The sequence below is a fragment of the Rattus rattus genome, chromosome 16 (genome assembly GCF_011064425.1).
Source record: "Rattus rattus isolate New Zealand chromosome 16, Rrattus_CSIRO_v1, whole genome shotgun sequence".
Classification (NCBI taxonomy): domain Eukaryota; kingdom Metazoa; phylum Chordata; class Mammalia; order Rodentia; family Muridae; genus Rattus; species Rattus rattus.
This window is the reverse complement of record NC_046169.1, coordinates 28,194,001-28,217,363: the sequence shown is the minus strand read 5'-3', so window position 1 is coordinate 28,217,363 and position 23,363 is coordinate 28,194,001. Positions and strand designations below refer to the sequence as shown.

Here is a 23,363-nt window from a genome sequence, read left to right as displayed (position 1 = left end):
GTGTGTCCCCATATCTACATTTATATTCTCTCCCTCCCTTACCTACTTTTATTCTCTCTCTCCCTCCCCCGTCTCTCCCTCCCTCTGTCCATCGTTCCTTCCCTTTCTCCCTTTCTCCCTCCAAGGTCTCACTATATAGCCCTGTCTAGCCTAGAACTTGCCGTGTAGACCAGGCTGGCCTGGAGCTCACAAAGATCTACCTGCTTCTGCCTCCCAATGGCTGGGCTTGAAGGTGTGATGACTAGCTTCTTTCTTTTCCTCTCCCTCCCTCCCCTCCCCCTCCCCCCCCTCCTTCCCTCTCCCCTTCCCCCTCTCCTCTCCCCTTACCCCTTCCCCTCTTACCGCAGCTAGATATGGCATCCAGGCCTCATGAATGCCAGGCAAGCTCTCTACCACTGGACCACATCCCCAGCCCCTAATTAGCTTTGACTAAGGTTGTTCTTCAGATTTAAGAAGCTACAGGTCTCTGGTTTGTTTCTGTACTGGCACACCGTATGGGATGCCAGCGAGCACTCCGCTCTGCTCTGACAAGGCACGCAGGCTCTTTCTATACCATCTCCCAGCCATCCTCTATCCCAAAGGACTCTTTAAAATGTTTATTCTTAAATCTATTCATGTGTACGTGTCTGACACTTACGTGTGGGTGTCCCCATAACCCAGAGGAGGGCTATGAGTCCCTCAGAGCTGGGTCTGTAGGAGGTTGTGGGTGGCCTGCCATGGGTGTTGGGAACTGAACTGGGGTCCTCTGCAAGAGTAGCTGGTACTCTTAGATGCTGAACCATCTCTCTAGCCCTCAGGAGGATTAACACATACTATTGATAATTCTTTAATAAATTCATAGTGGGTATCATGCATTCTGTCCGCTCTCTCCCCCTCCTACCTTCTCATATCTTCCTCCTACTCATGTCAACCATATCCTCCTACCCCAGTCTCTTCCCAAGATTTGTGACTTTTGGTTTTTGGCCCGTTTACTTTAACAGGGCCATCCTTGTGGCCATCGAATTGCGATTCTCCATTGGAACCTGGTGAGGTCACCAGTGGGCACACAACTGAGATCAATGACTTCCCCTCCCTCATTTGCCAGTTGCATGTCTTTCAGTGTGGAGTGATGGGTCCCACAGCCCCTCTTCCATTCCTGCTTGGCTGCTAATGGCCCTTACTTGTGTAGAGCGCTGTGTACTGCCCGGAAGATAGCATTTCACAGAGCTTCTCTCTATCTCCTGACTCTTGCTTCCTTCCCTTGCTGCCTTTCACAGTTTCCGCAAGCCTTAAAAGGGGTGGATTACACGTCCTAATTAGGGCTGAGCATCCAGCCTTCGCTCTCAGCATCCTGTGCAGCCTTGAGTCATAGCTCACCACAGAGAGTCCATTCCGATTGAGGCTGGGAGGTATAATTGCCTATGGGTATAAATACGCTTACACAGAAGATGTTTTCGAAGCTATGACAATTTAGCTAAACAATAGAAATTAGTCCCCTCCAGTCCCTCCAATGAGTGTATCTCAAATCCAACCAGAGAGGGGTTGGTGTCTGAAACTTTTGAACGTTTGAGGGGTGAGCAGGGTCTTTAGCCACAGACGTGTAACTTCGGCTGGATTCTCAGGAGGCATCACCCTGGCCTTGGCTTCTGCGTCTGTCTCTTTGTTTAGTTATTAAGTCATCTAGACCTTTGCCTTTCTAGCCAAACGCCCTTCCATCTCTTCATCCGAAGGGGCGAGCTACTTTCCTGCCCTAAGGAATTTATAAGATGTTACCCATCTTCTGTGAAAAACTACCAATCAACATGGAGACACTGCATCCTCTTTTTTTTTTTTTTTTTTTTTTTTTTCCTTCGAGCTGGGGACCCGAACCCAGGGCCTTGCACTTCCCAGGCAAGAGCTCTACCACTGAGCTAAATCCCCAACCCCCTGCATCCTCTTTTCTTTTTTCTTTTCTTTTTTTTTTTTTTTTTGGTTCTTTTTTTCAGAGCTGGGGACCGAACCCAGGGCCATGCGCTTCCTAGGCAAGCGCTCTACCACTGAGCTAAATCCCCAACCCCCTGCATCCTCTTTTCAAGAGAGACTTCCACACAGCAGACTCTAGGAGTTCCTCTGAGCAGTGGGTGGGTGGTACCTACACCAGGATGACCGACAGATGCTCTGGTAAACAGGAGACCTGTGTGTTTTCTAGGCAGGCTTCTCCAGAAGTATAAAGAATTCTCTTTATGGATCAAGAAAGAGTCATCTTTTTTTTTAAATACTTATTTATGTATGTGCCCACTGTTGCTGTCTTCAGACTCACCAGAAGGGGGCATCACGCCCCCTTACAAGATGGTTGTGAGCCACCATGTGGTTGCTGGGATTTGAACTCAGGACCTCTGGAAGAGCAGTCAGTGCTCTTAACCACTGAGCTACCTCCCCAGCCCCTAGTAACAACCATCTTAATTCTAATCTTTCGTGAGCTAGATAGAAAAGAGCCCTGAAAATTTCTCATTAGGAGCTGGCCACCATGACCCCTAACTCAGAGGCAGACAAACCTCCTCATTGATAATTAAATACTTCTCACTCCCAATTAAATATTTCTTTATCAGTAGAAGTTTTAAAAATGTATTGGTCGGCCTAGGCAGCCCATCCCTCCCAGAGTCCCAACTTCAGGGCACAGAAATGCAGTCCTCGAATGTGCTCAGAAAAATCAAAGGGACGGGGAGACAATTCAGTGGTTGAGTGCTTGTGCAAGTGTGGGGACCGGAATTCTAATCTCCGGTACCGACATAAGAGGTTGGGTGTGGTCACGCATGTGACTCCTGTAACCCCGGTGTTGTGGGAGACGGAAACAGGAGGCTGACTGGGACTTGCTGGATGCCAGTCTAAAGCTAACTTCAGTGGGAGATCCTGTGCAGGGGAATAAGGTAGGGAGTGGACACCCAGTGTACCCCTCTGATCGCCACATGTGTCTATGGTTGCATAGTTATCCTGTGGCTTGCCTGTTGTGGTTCTCCATGCGCTAAAACGTGAGCTCCGAAGGCTGTTACCCTCTTGTCCTAGACAATGCTCAGACATCTCCATGGATGGCGAATGAGTAAGCTTCAGGCCAGACCCCAGCCAAGATGCTACATTTTTAAAGTTTTCGGGAGAACTACAGGCCAAGTACAGGCGCCAGCAAGTCTCCAGCTTTGTGTCTGTCTTCTTGAGTGTGCTGACCTGGGTGTCCTGAGACACACTTAACTTCGAAGGTTCGGCTCCCATAAAAGCCTGCACGTCTCCAATCGTGTCTTCTCATTCTGAGTTGAGCAAGTGTGGACTCCAGTCTCTTGGCATCTTCTTATGTTAGGGCGAGCCTGCCAGCCTCCATTGCAGAGAGCAGATACATTGTTGCCTTAAAGACTAAGCTGTGGTTTTGGTGAGACTGGCTGGTACGGCTACCTAGGAGGCTCAAATCTCAGCACGGATTTCTTCTTTGGATGCAGGCCAGGCCAGAGTTACACCCTTGAAACTGGGCTTTGTCTTAAATGCATTCAAGATCTTCCCTGCTGGTGGCAGGTGTGCAGGGGACAGGCTCCTGGTGACAAGAGTTCGGCTAGCTGCACGGGCCATCACACAGCTACTTGGGCACCTCATTAGTGTGGCCTGGCTTGGCTAACAGAGCAGATGGCACCTGCTGCTCTTTTGTGTCAGGGCAATTAGTGCTCTCTCTCCTCCGGGGCTCCTAGTCTGGCGCTTACCCACATTCAGACCTCATCACAGCCTGTGCTGGTTTGCCTTTCCTTGGGGGGACATGCACCGGTGGGCCAAAATGGATGAAGGGTGGGAACTGGGCCTGTGTCCCATGGAAGCTCTGGCCCCCTTCCGTGCAGTCATAGGAACATCTCATCAAATATGCACACGGGCCCTTTTCCTGTCCTAGGACGCCTCATTTTTGGACTCTGTAATTGGGTCTACAAGTGGTCTCAAGAGACAATGGAGGAAAAACAATCCAGGTTGTTACTAGTTCACTTCCTTGTTATTTCACATCCAAGTCTGGCATCTACTGATACTGGGAACAAATCCTTCTCCCAGTCACATCATGGCAGGAGAGGAATGGGCCCCAGTTCGAGAGTCTTGCAATAGACTATCAAAAGGGTAAGGGAGACAGGTTACATGTATGAAGTCCTTTCCAATTGGGGTTGACTTAAGATTTTGAGCCTCGTGGTGGTGGTGGTGGTGGTGGTGGTGGTGGTGGTGACACACACCTTTAATCCCAGCACTTGGGAGGCAGAGACAGGTAAAACTCTGAGTTTGAGGCCAGCCTGGTCAATAGAGTACGTTTTAGGACAGTCAGGGATACACAGAGAAATGCTATCTTGCAAACCAAAACCAAAACCAAAACCAAAAAACCCAAAACCAAACCAAACCAAACCAAACCAAAAACCCAAAAAAATAAAAGCCTAAAACCAAAAAACAAACCAAACTAAGAAACAAAAAGAAAGAAAGAATTTCGAGGCAGCTGTAAATTAGAAGGAGAGGCTAAATGGAATCTGGGACGGAGTTGTTGGTCCTAATTAATTGGTGGTAGGAGAATTCCTCTTGAGGGACAGCGCCTCACGCAGGGAGATTTATAGGCTTCAGGATGAGAGGAACTGGCATGGCCTCCCATTGACTTTCCACACAGATGATGTTTATTGAAAAGCCATCAGGTAGATGGAAGGTTAGCGGAACCGTGATCTGATTTCTGACCCAGGTGGCATTCAAAATGTCAACCTATTTTGAGACTTAGCTCTGTTAAAGCTTAAGGTTAATAAGGTTAGAATTTCTAATTGGGCTTATTTTAGAATATCACCGAATACAATCTCCCTGCCCTCTGTGATTTTTACCTATTCTGGGCAAGTTTTCTGCTAATGGGCTGCATCCCAGTCTTCAATACATAGACAAGGTTGTGCTGGGTCACGAGGCTCTCCTCGAACCTGTAGTCTTCTTGTCCCCATCTCTTGAGGAGCTGCTGTGGGGTTCGGCTCCCTCTCGTCTTTAAGTTATTTTCTTTGCTCTTTCAGAGCTGAAGTAATTCTTGGCTTGAAAGCTGAGGGCCATTGTTTGTGACGCCCCATAGAAGGGTTTCTTTTTCTGTCCTCCTTGTGAGTGTGCCTGTGTGTGTAGGCGCACATGCAGTTGTGTGCATGTGTGTATAGAGGAGAGACACCAGTGTCTGGTGTCTTTCTCAATCACTCTCCGCCTTAATTTCTGGGTACAGGGTCTCTTACTGGCTCCGGAGTTCACTGATTAGTCAAGATTAGTTAACCATGGAGCTCCAGGGATCGCGTCCTGTCTCTGCCTCCCGCATAGGAGGATTAGAGGCATGCACCACCAGGTCTAGCTTGACCTGGTGACCTATATGAGTGCTTGGAGAATTGAACTCAGTACCCGGACGTCCACCAGGTGAGTGCTAGCAAAACTAAGCACTAAGGTGGCAGAGGGAGAAGATGTGACATCCACCTCTGCCCCTTATCCTCGACACTGGAGGGGGATTCTGTAAGAAGCAGTAGTAGACCCTTGAGAAAGGGACAGCACCTCCTAAGTTTTCCGTTTCGTAGTTTAGGGTATGAGGAAGGTCCCACATGGGGAAGTCAAAATCAGAAAGATCCAATCTTGCTAGCTTGTAGAACCCAAGACCCAGTTTGGGGGTGATCACAACAAAATGAGTAAGGACTTCCAAAGAGGAGCGGGAAGCCCTCAGACTCCATAGATCATCTTTACCCAAGTCTTTGGGTGACCCTGGAGCCATTGTATATTATGATTTATTATGTATATTATGAAAACTCTGAGATGTTCACATTAGCTGTGCAGCTAATAAAGAAGCCAAGGCAGGAGTATACCCAAATACAGAGTCTCTATGATGTAATTATCCACCACGTCTAGAATACAGCCTTATATTATTCAATGTAAATTCTTACATATGCATATACCATAGAAAAAGCAAACTGCTGGGGTGACACCTATGGGTCTCTGCTGGGGCTCTTGCCTTGCATGCTTGAAGCCTTGGGTTCAAACCCAGTCCTAAAAAAGATATTAAAGTATAATAATCAGTGGAGACTGATATAATGAGACTAGGGTTACAAAGAAGTCAAAATAATTATAAAAATTAGAGAAAATATGGCTTCTGCAGTTTAGATGTGGTGTGTACCCCCTGGGCTTCAGACGTGGGGTAGGCATCAGTTTTGGTCTCCTGAGGAGCAGTGAGGAGAAGCGTTGGGGTCTTCAAGAATTGGAGCTTAGGGGGAGGTCATAGGTCAGTGGAGTACAGCCCTCGGGAAAAATTGAATTAGTTCTCGTAGGGGTTCTCACTAGAAAACTTCTCCTTCTCCTTCTCTTCTTCCCCCTCCTCCCCCTCCTCCTCCTCTTCCTCCTTCTCTTCTTCCTCCTCCTTCTCTTATTTCTCCTCCTTCTTCTCCTTCTCTTCCTCCTCCTCCTCCCCCTCCCTCTCTCCCTTCTTCTCCCCCTCCTCCTCCTCCTCCTCCTCCTCCTCCTTCTAGTACAAGCTTGACACCTTCTCATGTGGCCTTCACCACACATGTACTCCAACCCCATGTCATGACATTTGCCATGTGGTCACCACTGGGATCAGATCATCAAGATCACATGATTTTGCACTTTGGTCTTCTAAAACCTGAATCCTCTTTCCATGACCCAGCCTTGTGTCCTTTGTCATAGGAACAGAAAACAAACCGGTCCAGTGAACAGAAACAGGAGCCAAAGAGAAGCTATCAAAGAGCAAAGTTAAAATTCTAGTACTGAACTTTAGAATAGCCAAAATATTTAAAAAAAAGAAACAAAGAACAAAAACAAAACTGGATGGCTTACCAGACGATTCAAGGCAATGTAAAAGATAGAAAACTTAAAGATAGACCAGTGGAACTTATCTGATCCAAAGTTCAGAAAAAACCCTGAAAAAAAAAAAGGAACTGAGCCTCAGGGCCTTGTACGAGAACAGCAAGACTTCTTTGTGAAATTGGAGTTAAAGGAGAGAAGGGAGAAAGGGGACTGGAAAATCTATGGACGTGATGGCTGCAAACTTTGCAACTTGGTGAAAGGCGTGTGTGTTTGCTGTTTGACCAGGCACAAGCACTTAGACAGACAGACAGACAGACGCATGCACATTACTCTCTGGCTTCCACACACATGTGCATACATGTGCATGTGAACACACACACACACACATGAATACATGTGCACCCAGAGGCATGCACACATGTACACGTATGCACATGCATGTATATACACACTTTTATGACATAGGACTTACTGTGGGGTGGAAGGGCACTCCTGTGTGTGTTGTGGGGGATGAGAGTATATGAACATGTCATAATGGACCCATTATTTTGTGTGCTAACTGGAAACAATACTCATGGGAAAAAATAACTTCACTGGGTTGCAGTATAGCTCAGTGGTAGAACTCCTGGTGGTGCGCATGAGGCCCTGAATTCAGTCCTTAGCACTTTAAAGTGACAAATCATGAATGTTTGATGGGTGGGTGGGTTATAGATGGATGGATAAGCAGACGAATAGAAGAACAGATGAAGGGGCCGATAGTGAATGTATGAATGGATGGTAGACATGAATGGAGGTATGGTTAGAAGAGTGAATGGATGGATGGATGGTGGGTGGATGGATGGATGGATAAATGGATGAATGGACGAATGGGTGATTGGGTAGACAGATGAATGGAGTGGGGGGGGGAACATGGATGGATATATTTATGCATGAACAAGCCATGAACTTCAGAGTAAAGATGCGTTGCCACTTCAGACTTTCCCAGAAGAGAGGGAAAGACATGCAGGAAAAATTCTAAGTGAGATTACCAGGCTGCTATGGGTGTGTGTGTGTGTGTGTGTGTGTGTGTGTGTGTGTGTGTGTGTGTGTGTATACATTTATATTGTAACTGTCTTCAGACACACCAGAAGAGGGCACCAGACCTGATTATAGATGGTTGTGAGCCACCATGTGGTTGCTGGGATTTGAACTCAGGACCTCTGGAAGAACAGTCAGTGCCCTTAACCATCTCTCCAGCTCTGGAACAATTTTTTTAAATTGAATACCTTAGTGTAGGTGCTCAGGGAAGGCAGAAGATCCCCGCCCTTCGATATTATAAACATTTTAGGTTTGAATACAAAGTCACAGGCTTCGTTGTGCTGTCCTACCTATGCCATCACACTTTGTTATTATCCATTTTCCTTCCCCATGTCCCCCTCCAGGTCCTCCCCACCTCCAGCTGCCAAGCCCCATCCTTAAAACAGCACCAGTGAGCAGATTCTGGCCTTATGAGGGCTAGCTACGAGCATCTCTCCTTAAATTCTCCTCTAGGTGAATCTGAGCCCTTTCAGATCTTATATTCTCCAGGCAGCTCATCTTGGGCCTGACCTTTGGAGGTCGGCCATGAAGGATCCTTGGTCATCTAATTGTTACAGTCTCCTTGATGGACGGCTCTGCGCAGTCCTTCCTGCACGGTGTCACTCCCATCTCAGCAGGAAAAGCACCAGGGCTGGGAATAAATTACCACTGATTGCTTTTGTGCCTGCCACCTGTGCCCTGGTGCTCAGGGTGGCCTGAAGGGTGTTGGACTTACAGGTGCCCTCATGGCCATCAGGAAAGCCTCACAGACATCCAGCATGCATAGGGCATGACCTCAGGACCCCATCCTCATTAGCAGCAGCTGTCCCTCGGAGAGTCACCTAGACTGTTAAGTATTACGAAAAAAAATCCACACTTACAGAGGCTGCTCCTTGTTTAGCCACAGAGCAAGGAGGAGGCTTACACAGGTTTCTGTTTCATGTAGAGGCAGGCCTTCTTCCCAACCCCCATCTCTCTTTGTCTCTCTCTGTCTCTCTGTCTCTGCCTCTCTCTTTTTCTCCCTCTCTCTCTGTCTCTCAAATTTCCCCATCTGCATATGTACCTGGTAGAGACCTGGGGACACTATGATCCCTCACTAACCATCTATGACAATCATACAGACGTGTTTGGAGCGTGTTTCCAGTGTAGGTCTGGAATTAGACGTGGTGGATCCGGGAAGCCCCACCTGTGGCTGCATGACTGCCTCTGCCAGGGCCTCACTGGGCATTGGTCATCAGGACTGCTAACCACATCAATACTGACCATGCAGGAGAGTCAGCCTTTCCTCAGCCTCAGCAGACAGCCAGGTGATTGATCCTGTCATCTGTCCCTCTATCAGTGAGGGGAATGTCAGAGATTTCTTTAGTCAGAGATCTGGGGTTCTAGATGTAGAAGAGACCATTCATGGGCACTGTTCATGTGGAAATGGCCGGCCCCCTCTGGTATTCCACAAAGAGCCGATTCCTGGTAGACCGAGAGTAGTAGAGCTGGAGGGTCATAGGAAGAAGGCATCCACTGTTCTCATGTCTTTGGGATTTGTGTATGTGTATGTGTGCATGTGTGCAGTGTATGTGTATATGTGTGTATGTGTGCATGTGTGCAGTGCACATGTGTGTGTGAGCATGTGCACAGTGCACATGAATATGTGTGTGAGCATGTGTGCAGTGCACATGTATGTATGTGTGCACGTGTGCAGTGCATATGTATGTGTGCATGCATGTGTGCTGTACATGTGTATATGTATGCATGTGTGCAGTGCACATGTATGTATGGGTACATGTACGCAGTGCATATATACATGCATGTACATGTGTGCACTGTACATGTGTGAGCATGTGTGTATCATACATGTATATTGTGCATGTGTGTATGTGTGTGTGAGCATGTGTGCAGTATCCATGTATGTGTGTGCTCACACACTTGTGTGCACATGAGTGTGGAGGCCAGAAGACATCCTTAGGCATTGTCCCGCAGGCATCATCTACCTGTTCTTTTGAGACAGGGTCTCTCACTGGCCTAGGACTTGTTAATGACTCTAGGTTTGCTGGCCAGTGAGCCCCAGGGATCCTTGTGTTTCTGTCTTCCCAGCACTGGGGTCACTGATGTGTGCCACAGTGCCTGTTTTCCATGTGGGCATGGAGGATCAAACGCAGGATGTCCCAGCTTTGCCACCTGCCCTGTTCTTAGGGACTTTGTCTCTTGGAAACACACCCTTTCCTTAACACGATGGTGAAAACAGAAGTCAGTGAGAAGTGAAGTCAGGTCCCCAGCTCAGCTCTCAGCCAAAGGCATGGATGTTATCTCTGTCTCTTTAGGAGAGCTAAGGGAATTAGAAGCTCTATGTATCCTGCTGCTATCCTCAGTCTGTCATGTTACCTCCCCCGTCAGTTAGCAGTCTGGGCTTGCCTTTTTCTCTGAAGAGAATCTAAATAGAAATAGAACCCACCGGGAAGTCCACTAGTTTAGCTAACAATTTTTCCGCCGGGTCAGTTATAAAGAGGAACACGGTGGAGGGCGGGGGAAGACATCACTCCAGGTAGTTGTATTAGGAGCTGGGAGTGAGAGGACTCGAGCCATCATTTCCTGGAAGGGTTTGGGATGTTGTCAGATACTGATGGAAGGAAAAAAAAATAATTGTGGCAATTGTCTTAGCTGTCTCCGGGCTTGTCGTGGTGATGCTGATAAAATCAAATAAGCTGGAAGTGAGGTGACTTGTTAGTGTGGGAAACGGCCCGACTCTGGCAGCCGAGGAGGTGGAGGTGTCCAAAGTGCTTGCTCATTACTGGGATTGATTGTCTCCAGCGCTGGGAAAAACGTGGGTAAGCAGAAACAATGTCTCAATGAGGGACCTAGCATCCCTCTCCCGAGCTGGGGCAGTAGGCTAGCGGCTGGCTGCCTGGCTGCAGCTGATCGGAGAGGCAGATAGAGAATTCAGGGACATAATTGTTTCTGAAAAATGGTTTTAAGTTGGAAACAAAGTCCGAACAAACCCGGTAAGAGAGATAGTGACTTTATTTTTTAAAATAAAAAATGTAAGTGAAATATTCCTTTCCTTTTCTTTCTTTCCGTCTCCCTTTCCTCCCTACTCCTTCCTTCTGTCCTTCCCTCCCTCCCTCCCTCCCTCCCTCCCTCCCTCCCTCCCTCTCTCCCTCCCTCTCTCTCCTTCATCTTGTCTGTCTTTGTCTTTCTGTCTGTCTCTTGTACTCCCTCCATCTTGTCTGTCTCTATTTCTGTCTTTCTGCCTCTTTGTTTTTATCTTTCTGTCTTCATCTTTCTGACTCTCTGTCTTTCTCTGTCTCTCTGTCTGCCTCCCCTGTCTCCCATGGTCTCACTCTGCTGCCCTAGCTGCCTTGGAACTCACTCTGTAGCCCAGGCTGATCTTAAATTCTTAATAGTCTTCTTGCCCCAGTCTTCCCAGTCCTGGGATAACAGGTATGAGCCGTGTTAAAGTACACAGTTCAGTGGTTATTTTTTAGCCTATTTATAAAGATCTAGAATCATCACTGTTTACGATTTGGGGGGATTTTATTGGATTAAGGGAAACTACCCATTAGCAGTCATTTCCCCATCCTCCACGTAACCTGACAGTTGCCAACCCCTCCCCTGCTTCTTGCCTGCATGGATTTACCTGCTGTGGACACATCAAACATCAGACTCATGCTACATGTGGTCTTTTGAACGGCAGTTCGGGCCCATTCTGTAGTGTGCATCCCGGTTCAGCCTTGCTCAGTAAACCACTCCTCCATTGTGAGCTCACAGTGGAGCCGTTTGTTCCCGGCATCTGCGGCCTAGTCCCTTGGGACTCACTCAGCGCGTGTTCCTCTGAGGTCTGCAAACTGCTGGCTATTCTCTGACTCATTGGTTTGTCTGATAGACACTTAATGAACACTCAGTGTCTTGGGCAGTGTTCTGGGGACACATTAGCAGGAAAAACAGGCAAAAGAAAAAACCCAACCTTGCTTCCGTGACACTTACGTGCCTCTGAGTATATATCCATCTATGACAATTGACACCATCAATAAATAACAGTACGTCAGAAACAAAAACCACGGAGCAACCAGATTCGGAGAAGGGCAAGAGAGTTACAGAGATGAAGCCGGGCTGTGATGAGACCTCACCAAACAGATGGCGTTGAACAATGGCTGCTCCTTTTTGCATAGCAACTTGTGTTCATGTTGATGCTTGGGACACATTTTTTTCCGTGATTTTTTTTGGTGGGGGAGGGGAGAAGATTAAAATAGAGTCACTCATTTAATCAACGAATGTTTGCAGACGGTATGCTTGGCTCCCAGCTGTCTTTTAGGTCTTGGCTCAAATGTTGACTCCACACGAGGCCTTGTCTTTCAAACCTACCTCCAGTGGTATTTCCTAATTGTAATTCCTGGTCTCTCTTAAAAAGTTAAACTGACTGCTGTACATTGCCATCTCTCAATTTTTTTAAAAATTGAAAAAAAATATTTTCTGAAAGTTTCACGCGTGTATGCAATGCGTCTTGCTTAAATCCATCCCTTACTCTACCTCTAACTTTCCCCAGGGCCCACTATCTCATTTCTCTCTGCTTTCCACCAGGGATGTGATGCTACTAGCGGCTTAGAGCTTCCTACACTGACCCGTGCACAATGACAAGACTGGAACCAGGAATCGCAAGCTGGTTAAACCATCTCTCCCTCATTTTCCCAGCGTGTGATCTACCACAGAGAGAAATGAGTCTAGGATTGTGGCCTGGCTTGCTGATTTGACTGTTGTCAGAGCAGCTGCTGTACAGTTCTTTATCCTAGGGGTGGGGCGTGCGTGCGTGCGTGCGTGCGTGGGTGCGTCAGACTGGAGCAGCTGTCCATCCAGGTCCACACTGCGTTTGCTGCGGGTCATCAGCAGATCCCATCCCGGAGCTCTCAGTTTGATTCTCGCCCACTTCTATTTGCATGAATGTCCAGGAAAAGGGTTCGGAGACGAAGCAAACCTAAGGCCACAGACAGCCTGCGGCATCTTGTCTCTAGAAAATCTCATCTGGGCGAAGGCCCCCCCCCCCAATCTCCGTTTGCTGACTTAGAACTATTTACAAGTTGGCAGGGAGAAAAAAAAAAGCCTATGTAAATGACAGGATGTCACCACCCCCATTTTTATTTCCCCCTCTTTCTCTCCGTTCTCCCTTCCCCCTGCCCTGGATCACCACAGTGGTCATTGTGAGTGACACAGGGACTCCTGTCTGGATGTGGTCCTTGGGAACGAGCTGATGGGTTGGTCCTCCCCAAGACTCTTTTTCTCATATATGTTTGAGCTGCAGTCATACTGTGCACCTCAACCCTATCTTGGGAGTCCGCTAGCCTGTACTGCAGGGTGATGCTTCTCTTAGAGATGGGGCTTCAGGAAGAAAGTCTTTCTGCACGGAGACTTGTGCTCCAGCCTGAGGTGCTGTGTGCTCAAACCTGCTCAATACACAGACTTCTGCACATTCCAGCCCCTGCCCCATACATTCACACTCTTCACGCCCACTTACATCTATACCCATCCCCCACATACACACGCCTATACAAAACCCACCCACACGCCACATGCATACACGCTCCCGGACATGACCACACACTCTCCCATAAGCCATGCATGGGCACCTCATGGTCACTTGTTAGCTGCCCAATGCCCACCTTGTGGCTGGCACTTGGATGCTCATTTCTTAACAGCACTCATCATTATTAAGCCGAGACTCCATGAGCTCTTTTCTCAGTTTTTCAAAGCTTATCAAGAGTGGCTCCGGAGCAGGTAAAATTAATAGTTATGAGCCAATTTCCATATAAATGAACTTATTAAAAAGTACCCCAGCTGCCTGAAGTAGAAGATTTCTTTCTGGCTTGAGGAAAAATGCTTAAAAACATTAAAAAAAAACAAAACTAAAAAGCAAATAAAACCCTCACAGCTGTGACTCTGTCTCGACTGCCTTTCCATCCATTACTGGTTGGGGGCAGCCTCTGCATCTGGATCAACTCACAGGCTGGACAGTCAGGGAGTAGCAGGGAAGTACATGGGCAACCGTCATGTTTCACCTGATAGGACTGGCTTTCCTCCTTGTTCACCTCAGAGCCAACATATGATGGCTTTAACAGGGATGGCACATGGATCCTTCTTCACTGCACCATCTCTGGTTCCTCAAAGTTAGCCACCATTATTCAATGCTGAGAAAGAACCCCTTGGTTCTCGGAGAAAGCGAAGATTCCATCTTTCAGGATAGATTATCCCTTACAGGAGACCCATTGATGAGTGTCGTTCCATATCCAAGTATTGAATGCGGTCTTTGGAACCTCTTGGGATAGGAGGACAACCTAGAGTTGAGTGTTCCTTGTGCCTTATAGAAGTCATTCAGGCGGGGGGAGCTGTCCATGGTAAGATTTCTCTTGGTGAAGCAGCAGGCTGCAGGTTCTCTTTTTCCCCAGCGTTTTCCTCACAGACTGAACACTGGGACACCAGATGAAGAACTCACCAGGGTCCATGAGGCAGGACAGAGGTCTTGAGCCCCTTTTAGTCCAGACAGATCCATCATCAGAGAAGGTGCAAGGTGGCCTGGGGGACTCAGGTTGTGGGGAGTTGGGGAATTAGCTTCCCTGCTGACATCTTCCTGGGGTCCCGGTCAAGATGGATGCAGGGAGTTGGCAAGATGCTCACAGGATGGGATCCAATCACAGATCCAGGCTGGTGGCTTTTTAAGTCTTCTCTGTCTTTGGTAAATGATTTCCAGTGCAGTAGCTAGCCTTCGTTTTCCGAGAGCCCTCATGTGCAGGGGTGTGTATGCATGTGTGTGGGGATGGGTAAGGGTGTGAGTGAGCTCATGCAGGTGTGTTTGTGTCATGAATTAAGGCAGATAGGTGGTATTTCTGTATATTATATTTAATCTAATTTGGGGCTGACGGAAAGTCTAGCATAATCCTCCTGTCAGCCGCAGTTTCTGTGATAATCCGTGTAACCTGTGTCAGCCTTTCTAACCATTGATCTCACATTGATCCCATAAACCCACAAAGTCGTCACCATTCTGTAAATCCTGGAGAGTCTAAGCCAGGGACTCATGGGTTACAGAGAAGCTGTGTAGACAGAACAAGATATGTGCCTGCTTGACTGCAGGGTGGGGAACCTGTATCAGAGAATTCTTGGCTTTCCCGAGTGTGGCCTGATGGCTCTGTGGTGTGTGTGTGTGTGTGTGTGTGTGTGTGTGTGTGTGTGTGTGTGTGTGTGTGTCTGAACTTGGCACAAGCTAGGGCCATCTAGGAAGGTGAAACCCTTATTGAGAAAATGCCCCCATAAGCTTGGCATAGGCATTTTCTTGATTAATGGTTGATGTGGGAGGGCCTAGACCACTGTGTGCAGTGTCATTCCTGGACCAAGCAAGTCAGTAAGCAGCGTTCCTCCCTGGCCCTCTGCTTCAGTTCCTGCCTCCAAGCTCCTGCACTGACTTCCTTTTGTGAGTGATGGGCTGTGAACTGTCTGCTGAGATACTCCCAACCCCCACCCCAAGTTGCTTTGTGCAATGGTGCGTGTCACAGCCATAGACAACCAAGAATGGCCCTCGCTCAACAAAGGGCATTTCTTCCTTAGGGAAGGGTTGCACACCCACTCTGAGGTGCTGCCCCCCGTGAGTAGCCGTGAGTGAGTCTCCACCCACTCTAACTCCTCAGTGACAAGGAGGACCGTGTCATCCGACTGTGTCCTTTGTTTCCTGCAGAATCCCACGCTTTTACATCAAACCCTGCTGTGCGTCTGTTTTCCAGGGCAAACGGCTCCTTCTATGAGATTCTGCAAGTGGACTTTGGTGTTGAAAACAGCAGCAGCCTGGCTGGGGCCCAGCAAATCACCTGGCAGGTAGAATATCCAGTGGAAGACTCCATGAGCGAACTCTTCGTCTCTGAGATCTTCATCAGCCAGACGACCTTCGTGGGCATCGTCCCTCTCACCATGGTAAGATGAGCTGCGAAGGAACTTCTTTGAGTATATTTTGTTTTTGGTTTTGTTTTGGTTTTTTTCCCTCTTCCTCTTTAGGGATGTGTGGGTGCCCCTGAGTGTGTGTATATGTAGAAACCCTAAGGCTTATATCAGGAATCACTTTTTTCATTGTATACACTGAGCTGGAGCCTTTCAGTCAAACACAGAACTTGCCAATAATGCCCAGTCTCTTGAGCCAACCCGCTCTGGGGATCCTGTCTGTGCCTTCTTGGCCTAGAATAACACATGGGCCACCTTATCCGCCAGGTATTTGCATGGGATTCTGGGGCTCCGAACGCCAGTCCCCACACTTGCATGGCAAATGCTTTAGCCACTGAACCACGCACCAGCTTCTCCTTGGAACAATTAGATCACACAAAGAAACACGGAGTGTCTTTGAGCCCATCCTCCCTTGCACACTCGGTGTGCACTATTTGGACAAGGGGAATGCACTTAAGTGGTGTTTTATTTACCTGCTTTCCATAAGGGCTCCTGGGAAGCCTTTTAGGGTTTACCGTATGAGACTCTTCATTTGTGGTGTTGCCAAGTGGCTCCTGGGGACCTCTCGTCTTTTATTGTCTCCATCTGTGTTCAAGTAGGGTCCAAGTGCTACACGTAGAGAAGATGGTTTCACTGAAGTGTGTCAGGACTGTGTGCTGGGGACAGAGGCTCCTGATTCCCAGGAACTAGACCCTTGTCACTTGGCCTGCTCTGAGAGTCCCCAGGTGGCCCTGACGATTGGCAAAGTTTAAAATGCAGATGGACTGAAAGAGCCTTGTTGGGAATTGACTGGCTGAAGCTGGACAGAGTCCCAGAGCCCATTAAACTGCCCACATGTCTGCCCCGTTGGCATGGCAGGTTTGACATTTCTCCCCCCTGAGCTTGTCTGGGATTCTGTTCACATTAGGCTTGGGAGCCACCGTTGAGGCCAGGATCCTGGGTAGAATTCCAGAGCCTCCAAAGCACGGTGAGGGTGGGTGCGCATTCGAAATGCTAAATATTTTTGGACTTTCCTATCCTGGACCCAAATGTGGGGGGGAATCCACAGTCAGATATTCTGGGTCCCCCGTGGTTAGCTGCTGAACTCATGATTCCATCTCAGCTGCCAGTCAACTTGGTTTTGGAGATCAGTCTCATCTTAGTGACCCACAGTGGCAGCCACCACTTGGCAGGACATCATTTGTGTAAGGGCAACCTGAGTTCCAGAGGGAAAAGCAGGGATTTCCTGCATCTTTCCCTGGGAACTCATTCTCCAGCTCAACCTGCACGAGGCTAGCATGACTGATCTTGTCTCAGGGCCCTTGTGATTCTCCCCATGTATAATTGATACCACCCGATTCCCTACAATCTCTGAAGCCTGGGGTGGCATGCACCTCACCGTCCACAAAGGCAGGTGCCAGTTCCCCGGGGGAACTGTGGAGTGACGTGTGCTTGTCTGTCAGAAAGGTGGACCCAGGTCAGGATGCCAGGGTTGGCTAAGTATAGTCCTCAGGCCAACTCCAGGGCCGTTCCTGTTTTAGCAAGTAAAGCATTATGGGTACAGGAGCCCACTTAGGATGACTCACCTGCGGCTACTTGGGTGCCACAGCGAGGTTGCATACAAGCAGGTGGGAATGCATCTCTGGTTTGAGTTTAATTTTAGCACCCTGTAATGAGTAGAAGTTGGAAATGAATCCTGAGAATGTGACTGCTGGGGGGCTTTGGGGTAAATCTCATCTCCAGCCTCAGGGCTCACTTCCTAAGGAGGTCTTTATTGCTATATCCTACCTTCTTTGGCTAGAGATTCCATGTCCTCTCTCATGATGGATAGGGATAGGCTAAACCTTGGGGAGAAGGAGCTGGCTGAACACAAACAAAATGAAGAAAGGGAGAGCACACCAGCGCATGGCTGGCCAGAGTGGTCCTTTCCATAGCCTTTCTCTCATGGTCGCTGCATGGTGGGACAGCATGCCTCCCATATAGACAGATGTCATGCAAGTCCTATGGGGCTTGTTTCTCTCCCTTGTCTGTCTCCAGTGCCTCCTTCTAGAACATTTTGAGGCTCCTGCATCCCCTAGAGGTGCCAGTTTATCTCCCGTGCATCCTGCTCCACTGTGACTACTTGCAACTCTCCACGTGGCTGAGTTCCACTCAGGGACACTTCCCAGCTTTTGACGTCGCTTGCTATTGACTGGAAAGTGGAACGGCTGAATTTGTCATGTCTTGGTTCCCTGTGTAGGGCTCAGGATGACTCCAGGTGGGGAGTGAGGGATGGCTGAGCTAGCTCAGTGGAGTTTCCTAAGGATTTGGGGAGCTGTTCTAGGTGGTGTTACCCTCATTAACATTAATATTGTCACTTACATTATTGTCAGTATGCTAATTGTCACACACAGGGAGAGCTGGCACATGGGAGAATAAACACAGGTTGCCTCTCCGGCTAGGAGGTGGTACTTCTGGAGGTTTGGATGTGAAATTTCACCACAGGCTTGAAGTGAAGTGTGTGACCATTTGGTCCCCAGCTGGGGCTGCTGTTTCAGGAGGCTATGGAGCCTTTAGGATGTGGTGTCGAGCTGGAGGGAGTGGATTGCTGGAAGGGATGGCCTTGAGGTTTATTTCACTGCCCTGCTTCCTGCCCCTCTGTGCTGAGATGTGAGTGTGGAGGTTTGCTCTTCTGTGAGCACGCAATCTGGCCACACTTCCCTATGTTCTCTGCCATGGTGGATTATATCCCTCCAAGCCATGAGCTAAAATGAGTCTGTCTCCCTTCAACCTGCTATTTCCAGTTACTTTATCGTAGTGGTGAATGAAGAGACTGTTCTTAAAGACCAGGTGACTGTTGTGTGTAAAAACTGGGAAGACTCAGCACACATGGTTCCTTACTCAAGATGGGGGACCCACAATAGACAAAAGTCATGACTGCACCAGAGTCTAACATGGGGAACTGTTTCTATGCTGCTTACTAGTACTCTTCCCTGCTGAAACCTCTTGACTGGACCTCATAGTCCACATTGTCCCCAGTACTACTGTCCTCCATGTCCCTACTAGGATGGCCCATCAGGCCCTGATTAAAGCATTCAACCATGTTCTAGTCTAAACACCCAAAGGCTTCTACATTTCTCCAACAAACAGCAGTTAGGCTCATCACAGCAATACCCAACTCCTGATACCAACTTCTGTCTTACGGTTCTATGCTGTGAAGGGACAACACGACTGAGGGAACTCTTAGAAAAGAAAACATCCGGGGTTGGGGATTTAGCTCAGTGGTAGAGCGCTTGCCTAGCGAGCGCAAGGCCCTGAGTTCAGTCCCCAGCTCCGGGAAAAAAAAAAAAAAGAGAAAAGAAAACATGCAGGTGTGGACTTGCTTATAGTTGCAGAGAATTAACTGTTATCGTTCCAGTGGGAAGCTTAGCAGCAGACAGGCAGTCATGGTGTTGGAAATGTAGCTGAGAGCATTACGTCCTGATCAGCAGGCAGAGACGGGGGGGTGGGGGAGGGAGAGAGAGTCAGAGACACAGAGACAGAGAGACACAGAAAGAGACAGAGAAAACACAGAAACGAAAACACACACACACACAGAGAGAGAGAGAGAGAGAGAGAGAGAGAGAGAGAGAGAGAGTCAGAGACACAGAGACAGAGAGACACAGAAAGAGACAGAGAAACACAGAAACGGAAACACACACACACACACAGAGAGAGAGAGAGAGAGAGAGAGAGAGAGAGAGAGAGAGAGAGACAGAGAGACAGAGACAGAGAGACACAGAAAGAGACAGAGAAACACAGAAACAGAAACACACACACACAGAGACAGAGACAGCGACAGAGAGAGACAGAGAGGGAGAGACAGAGAGACAGAGAAACACAGAAACTACACACACACACAGAGACACAGAGAGACAGAGAGGGAGAGACAGAGAGACAGAGAAACACAGAAACTACACACACACACACACACACACACACACACAGTCACAGTCACAGAAACAGAAAGACACACAGAGAGACAGAGAGAGACAGAGACAGAAAGACACAGAAAAAACACACACAGAAACAGAGAGACAGAGATAGAGAGAAAAGAGAAGGGACAGGGGGCCCTACCATGGACTTTCAAAACCTCAAAGCCTATTCCCCAGTGACACACCTCCTCCCAAGGTCATATCCTCCCCCCAATCTTTACCAAACAATCCCACTAACTGGGGACCAAGCCTTCAAACATGTGACCCTGTGGGAGCCATTCTCATTCAAGCCACCAAAGGAACCAATAAATTTATTGGGGTTACTAACAGGGGTGTGGGCGAGGGGTTTCTTATTAGAGCAGGGATAATCCAAAAGCAGCCACCTTACTGAAGAAAAGCTGGTGGCCACTCAAAGAAGCTGCAACCCCGGAGCTGTCTGCAGGACTTGACGCCCGCTGGATAGTTCAGAGTCTTCCCAGGCAGCTCAGCAGGCCAGAGTCTACTCCTCTTGCAAAGTGTTGACTGCTTTTAAATCTTGGGGAGGGATCCTCCTGAATCTTCTCCTTCCAGATTGCCCAGACATGTGAAGTTTGCTTGCTTTCTGGGTCTCATGAGTCTCCTGGACCGTTCCAGAGTATACAACACATGGGGAGCCAGGCTCGGCCATAGGATGGGTGGGAATTCAGTGTGCACCAAGATTCATCTACTGTCAAGGAAAGCCAACGACGACGTGGGAGGTGCAGTCTATATGATTCTTAAAGGTGATCGATGCTGACCAGGAAGTCAGGGAGTCCTACAAGGCTGAGGAGCAAGAAGATATTTGGGGGAGCATTAGCAGGAGTGTGTGTGTGTAAGTCCAAGGCTGCAGATGAGGTGGTACAGCTGCCATTTAAGCACAGAGAAGGTGAGGGTGACGAAGAAGGCAGCCATGTTGGGTTCATACGTATGCTATGTCAGAACTCTGGTCTAGTGTCATCGTTTATTTGTCTGGTTTATTAGATCACAATAAATTTATCACCCAAAAAGTTTTATCAGAGTTTTGTTAAGTTTTGTGTTCTCCCCCTCACGGAATAAAAGGGTCTGGAATAAGTCTCTTCTGTCCCTTTTCCTAAAGGCTTAAAGCCTTTCTGTCATGTGAAGATTTTTCTCTAGAGGACACAGCCACAAGGCACCATGTAAGAAATAAAGAGACCAGACCTTCACAGAGAACAACTCCAATAGTAACCTGATCTCATCTTCAAGATGTAGGATGAAATTTTTGCTCTTTATAAGGTGTCTAGCCTCAGGTATTTTGCTACAGGAACACACATGGACCAAGACACCTGCAGTACGCTGAGAGCTTATATTATGTCATGTTAAGGTAGAATTATCAATTATGAATATCAATTTGTATAGCAGGGTTGCTCTTGCCATCAAGAAGATTAACAGGTGCCTTCCCAATTCCAGCCCTCGTGGTAGCTCATTTCTGTTTGTGCCTGTTTGGATCTGTTTGTGCAGTGATGGACTCAGAGACTCACTGGGAGAGTTCTGTGATCATTCAGCCATGTCTGCCATCGGGGCAGTAGTAGAGGTAACATGGAGATCTGCCATGTTCTAGTCTTTCCATCTAGCCAATACATTGGGGCATTGTAGGAAAGTCTTCCCACCGCCTGCCTCCCATCCTCTTTGCTTAACAGGATCCCAGCATAGTCTTTGCCCTTTCTTTGACTGGCCACACTCATATGTCCTGTAGGTAAGCAGGGTCCCCCCTCAGCTCAGGGTAATACATGGATTAACCCAATCCATCAATGGGTGTCATCCATTTGCTGTCATCCACTATCTTATGGTGTTGTTCTAGCTAATAAACTCCCAGGGGACGTCTACTGAGAAGTTGAGAGAAGGAGCTGCCTCGTATTGACTTCTTGATATAAGTCATGGACCTTCTGTTCCTGGCACAGTGGTGTGAGGGATGAAGCCACTGTCCCTTGAGAGGAACTGCAGGCGTTTTGGGATGGTAGAGCAGAAACAGAGCCTGGTGTCACCATTGCTGAGAACTGATATTCCAGCCCCAGCCACCTTGACTTGGGGACTATAAATGCCACACTTCGAGTTGGCCATAGGCTTCGAAGAAGGGCTTCCATGGGACTCTTTCATGGTCCCGTATCTTGTCCCTCAACCTAGTTCTTGTCCTTCACACACAGGCACAGAGGAACAGAGGTCCCCTCCTGTTGCTCCCCGAACCAGGCTACCTACCCGTCTCTCAGTGCAGGGATGTGGGGAAGTGTTTCTGGCTTTGCCTGTGACAGAGTGAGCAGTCAGTGGCATCTGCCACCCATAGGCTCTCATGTCCAACCCTCCCAGAACCCTCTGAGAAGGTGTGTTATCCCGGCCTTTAATCCAAACTTATTCAAGAGAGCTCCTTCCAAGGGTCTGTGATCCCGCATTGGTTTAGATGCTGTGAATGCCCGTTGGTTGTGGTTCAGCCTTGGCTTCATGTTAGGTAAATATACAGCTTTGGGGGTGTCACTGAGAGGGTTGAGAAGAGATCCCAGGTGGGGAAGCCAGTGTGTGGCTGGTGCAATGGTCCAGAGAAGCGATTTTACCAAGGGCAAGGGCTGTGATAGTTTACTCATTCATTTCCATCTGTCTGTCTGTCTGTCCATCCATCTGTCCATATGTCCACCCATCCATCTATCCATCCATCCATTCATTCACTCATTCACTCCTATTGATCCATCCATTAATACACCTATTCACACATTCATCCATTCACCTATCCCTCTATCAATCCATCAGTTGATTGATATATTCATTGGACCATCTGTGTCTCCATTGATTTATTCCTCCCTCTATAGATGCAGTCATCATTTTATCTGTTGATCCACCCACCCCCATATCCTTCCATCTGTCCATTGACCTACCCCCACCCATCTATCCATCTCTTCATTCATCCACTGATCTATCATTCTCCATTTATCTCTCCATGAATCCACTCATTGATACAGCTCTTCTTCCATTGATCCATCATCTATCCCTCCATTGATTCATCTGATAATTTTCTTTATGAATCTGTCCATTGATCCATCCACCCACCTAGTTATTGTTCATTGTCCATCCATCTGCAGGCCAACCCATCTATTGATCTTTCCATCAACCCATTCATTTATCCATCTATCCATCTATCCATCCACCCATTGGTCCTTCTATCTATCCCTCAGTCAGTTGATTGATCTATCCACTCACTCACTCACCTCCATGCAGCAAACACTTGTATAGCATACACTGTGCATTAAATTTATTGCTCTCTTAGAAATAGGGAGAAAATGGAGCAGGTGGGAATTTTGAATTGGATTCAGTAGGACATTGGAGACCATTTTGTCTAACACCTTCCCATCTAGAAGATCAGTACAGTTGCTCCCAAGCTTCAGAAGTCTCCCCTAGGGGTCACAAACAGAAGGGTCACAGCCCTGGACCCTGACACCACCTTCTGTAGCAATTATTGCTTTCTGCCTCTTCTATGGGTCAGAAATACTAACAAATGTACCCATTTCTCTTCTTGCCTTTGCTTTTACACCTTTCTGAATGCACACACTTCCTCTTTCCCATCCACACGGTTCCTCCTTTGGGTTTTCTGTCCAGCTACTAAGCTTTGAGCAT

At 48.0% G+C, this 23,363-nt stretch overlaps 1 protein-coding gene across 3 annotated transcripts in view; it reads left to right on the top strand.

Annotated features, from left to right (window-relative positions):
- Tmem132b (transmembrane protein 132B) overlaps positions 1-23,363 on the top strand; it is a 262,144-nt gene that overhangs the window by 161,066 nt on the left and 77,715 nt on the right. For all 3 annotated transcript variants that reach the window (XM_032887118.1, XM_032887120.1, XM_032887119.1), the window contains exon 4: positions 15,585-15,771. In XM_032887118.1, the coding sequence (XP_032743009.1) occupies positions 15,585-15,771 (187 nt within the window). The remainder of the gene's footprint in view (positions 1-15,584; positions 15,772-23,363) is intronic.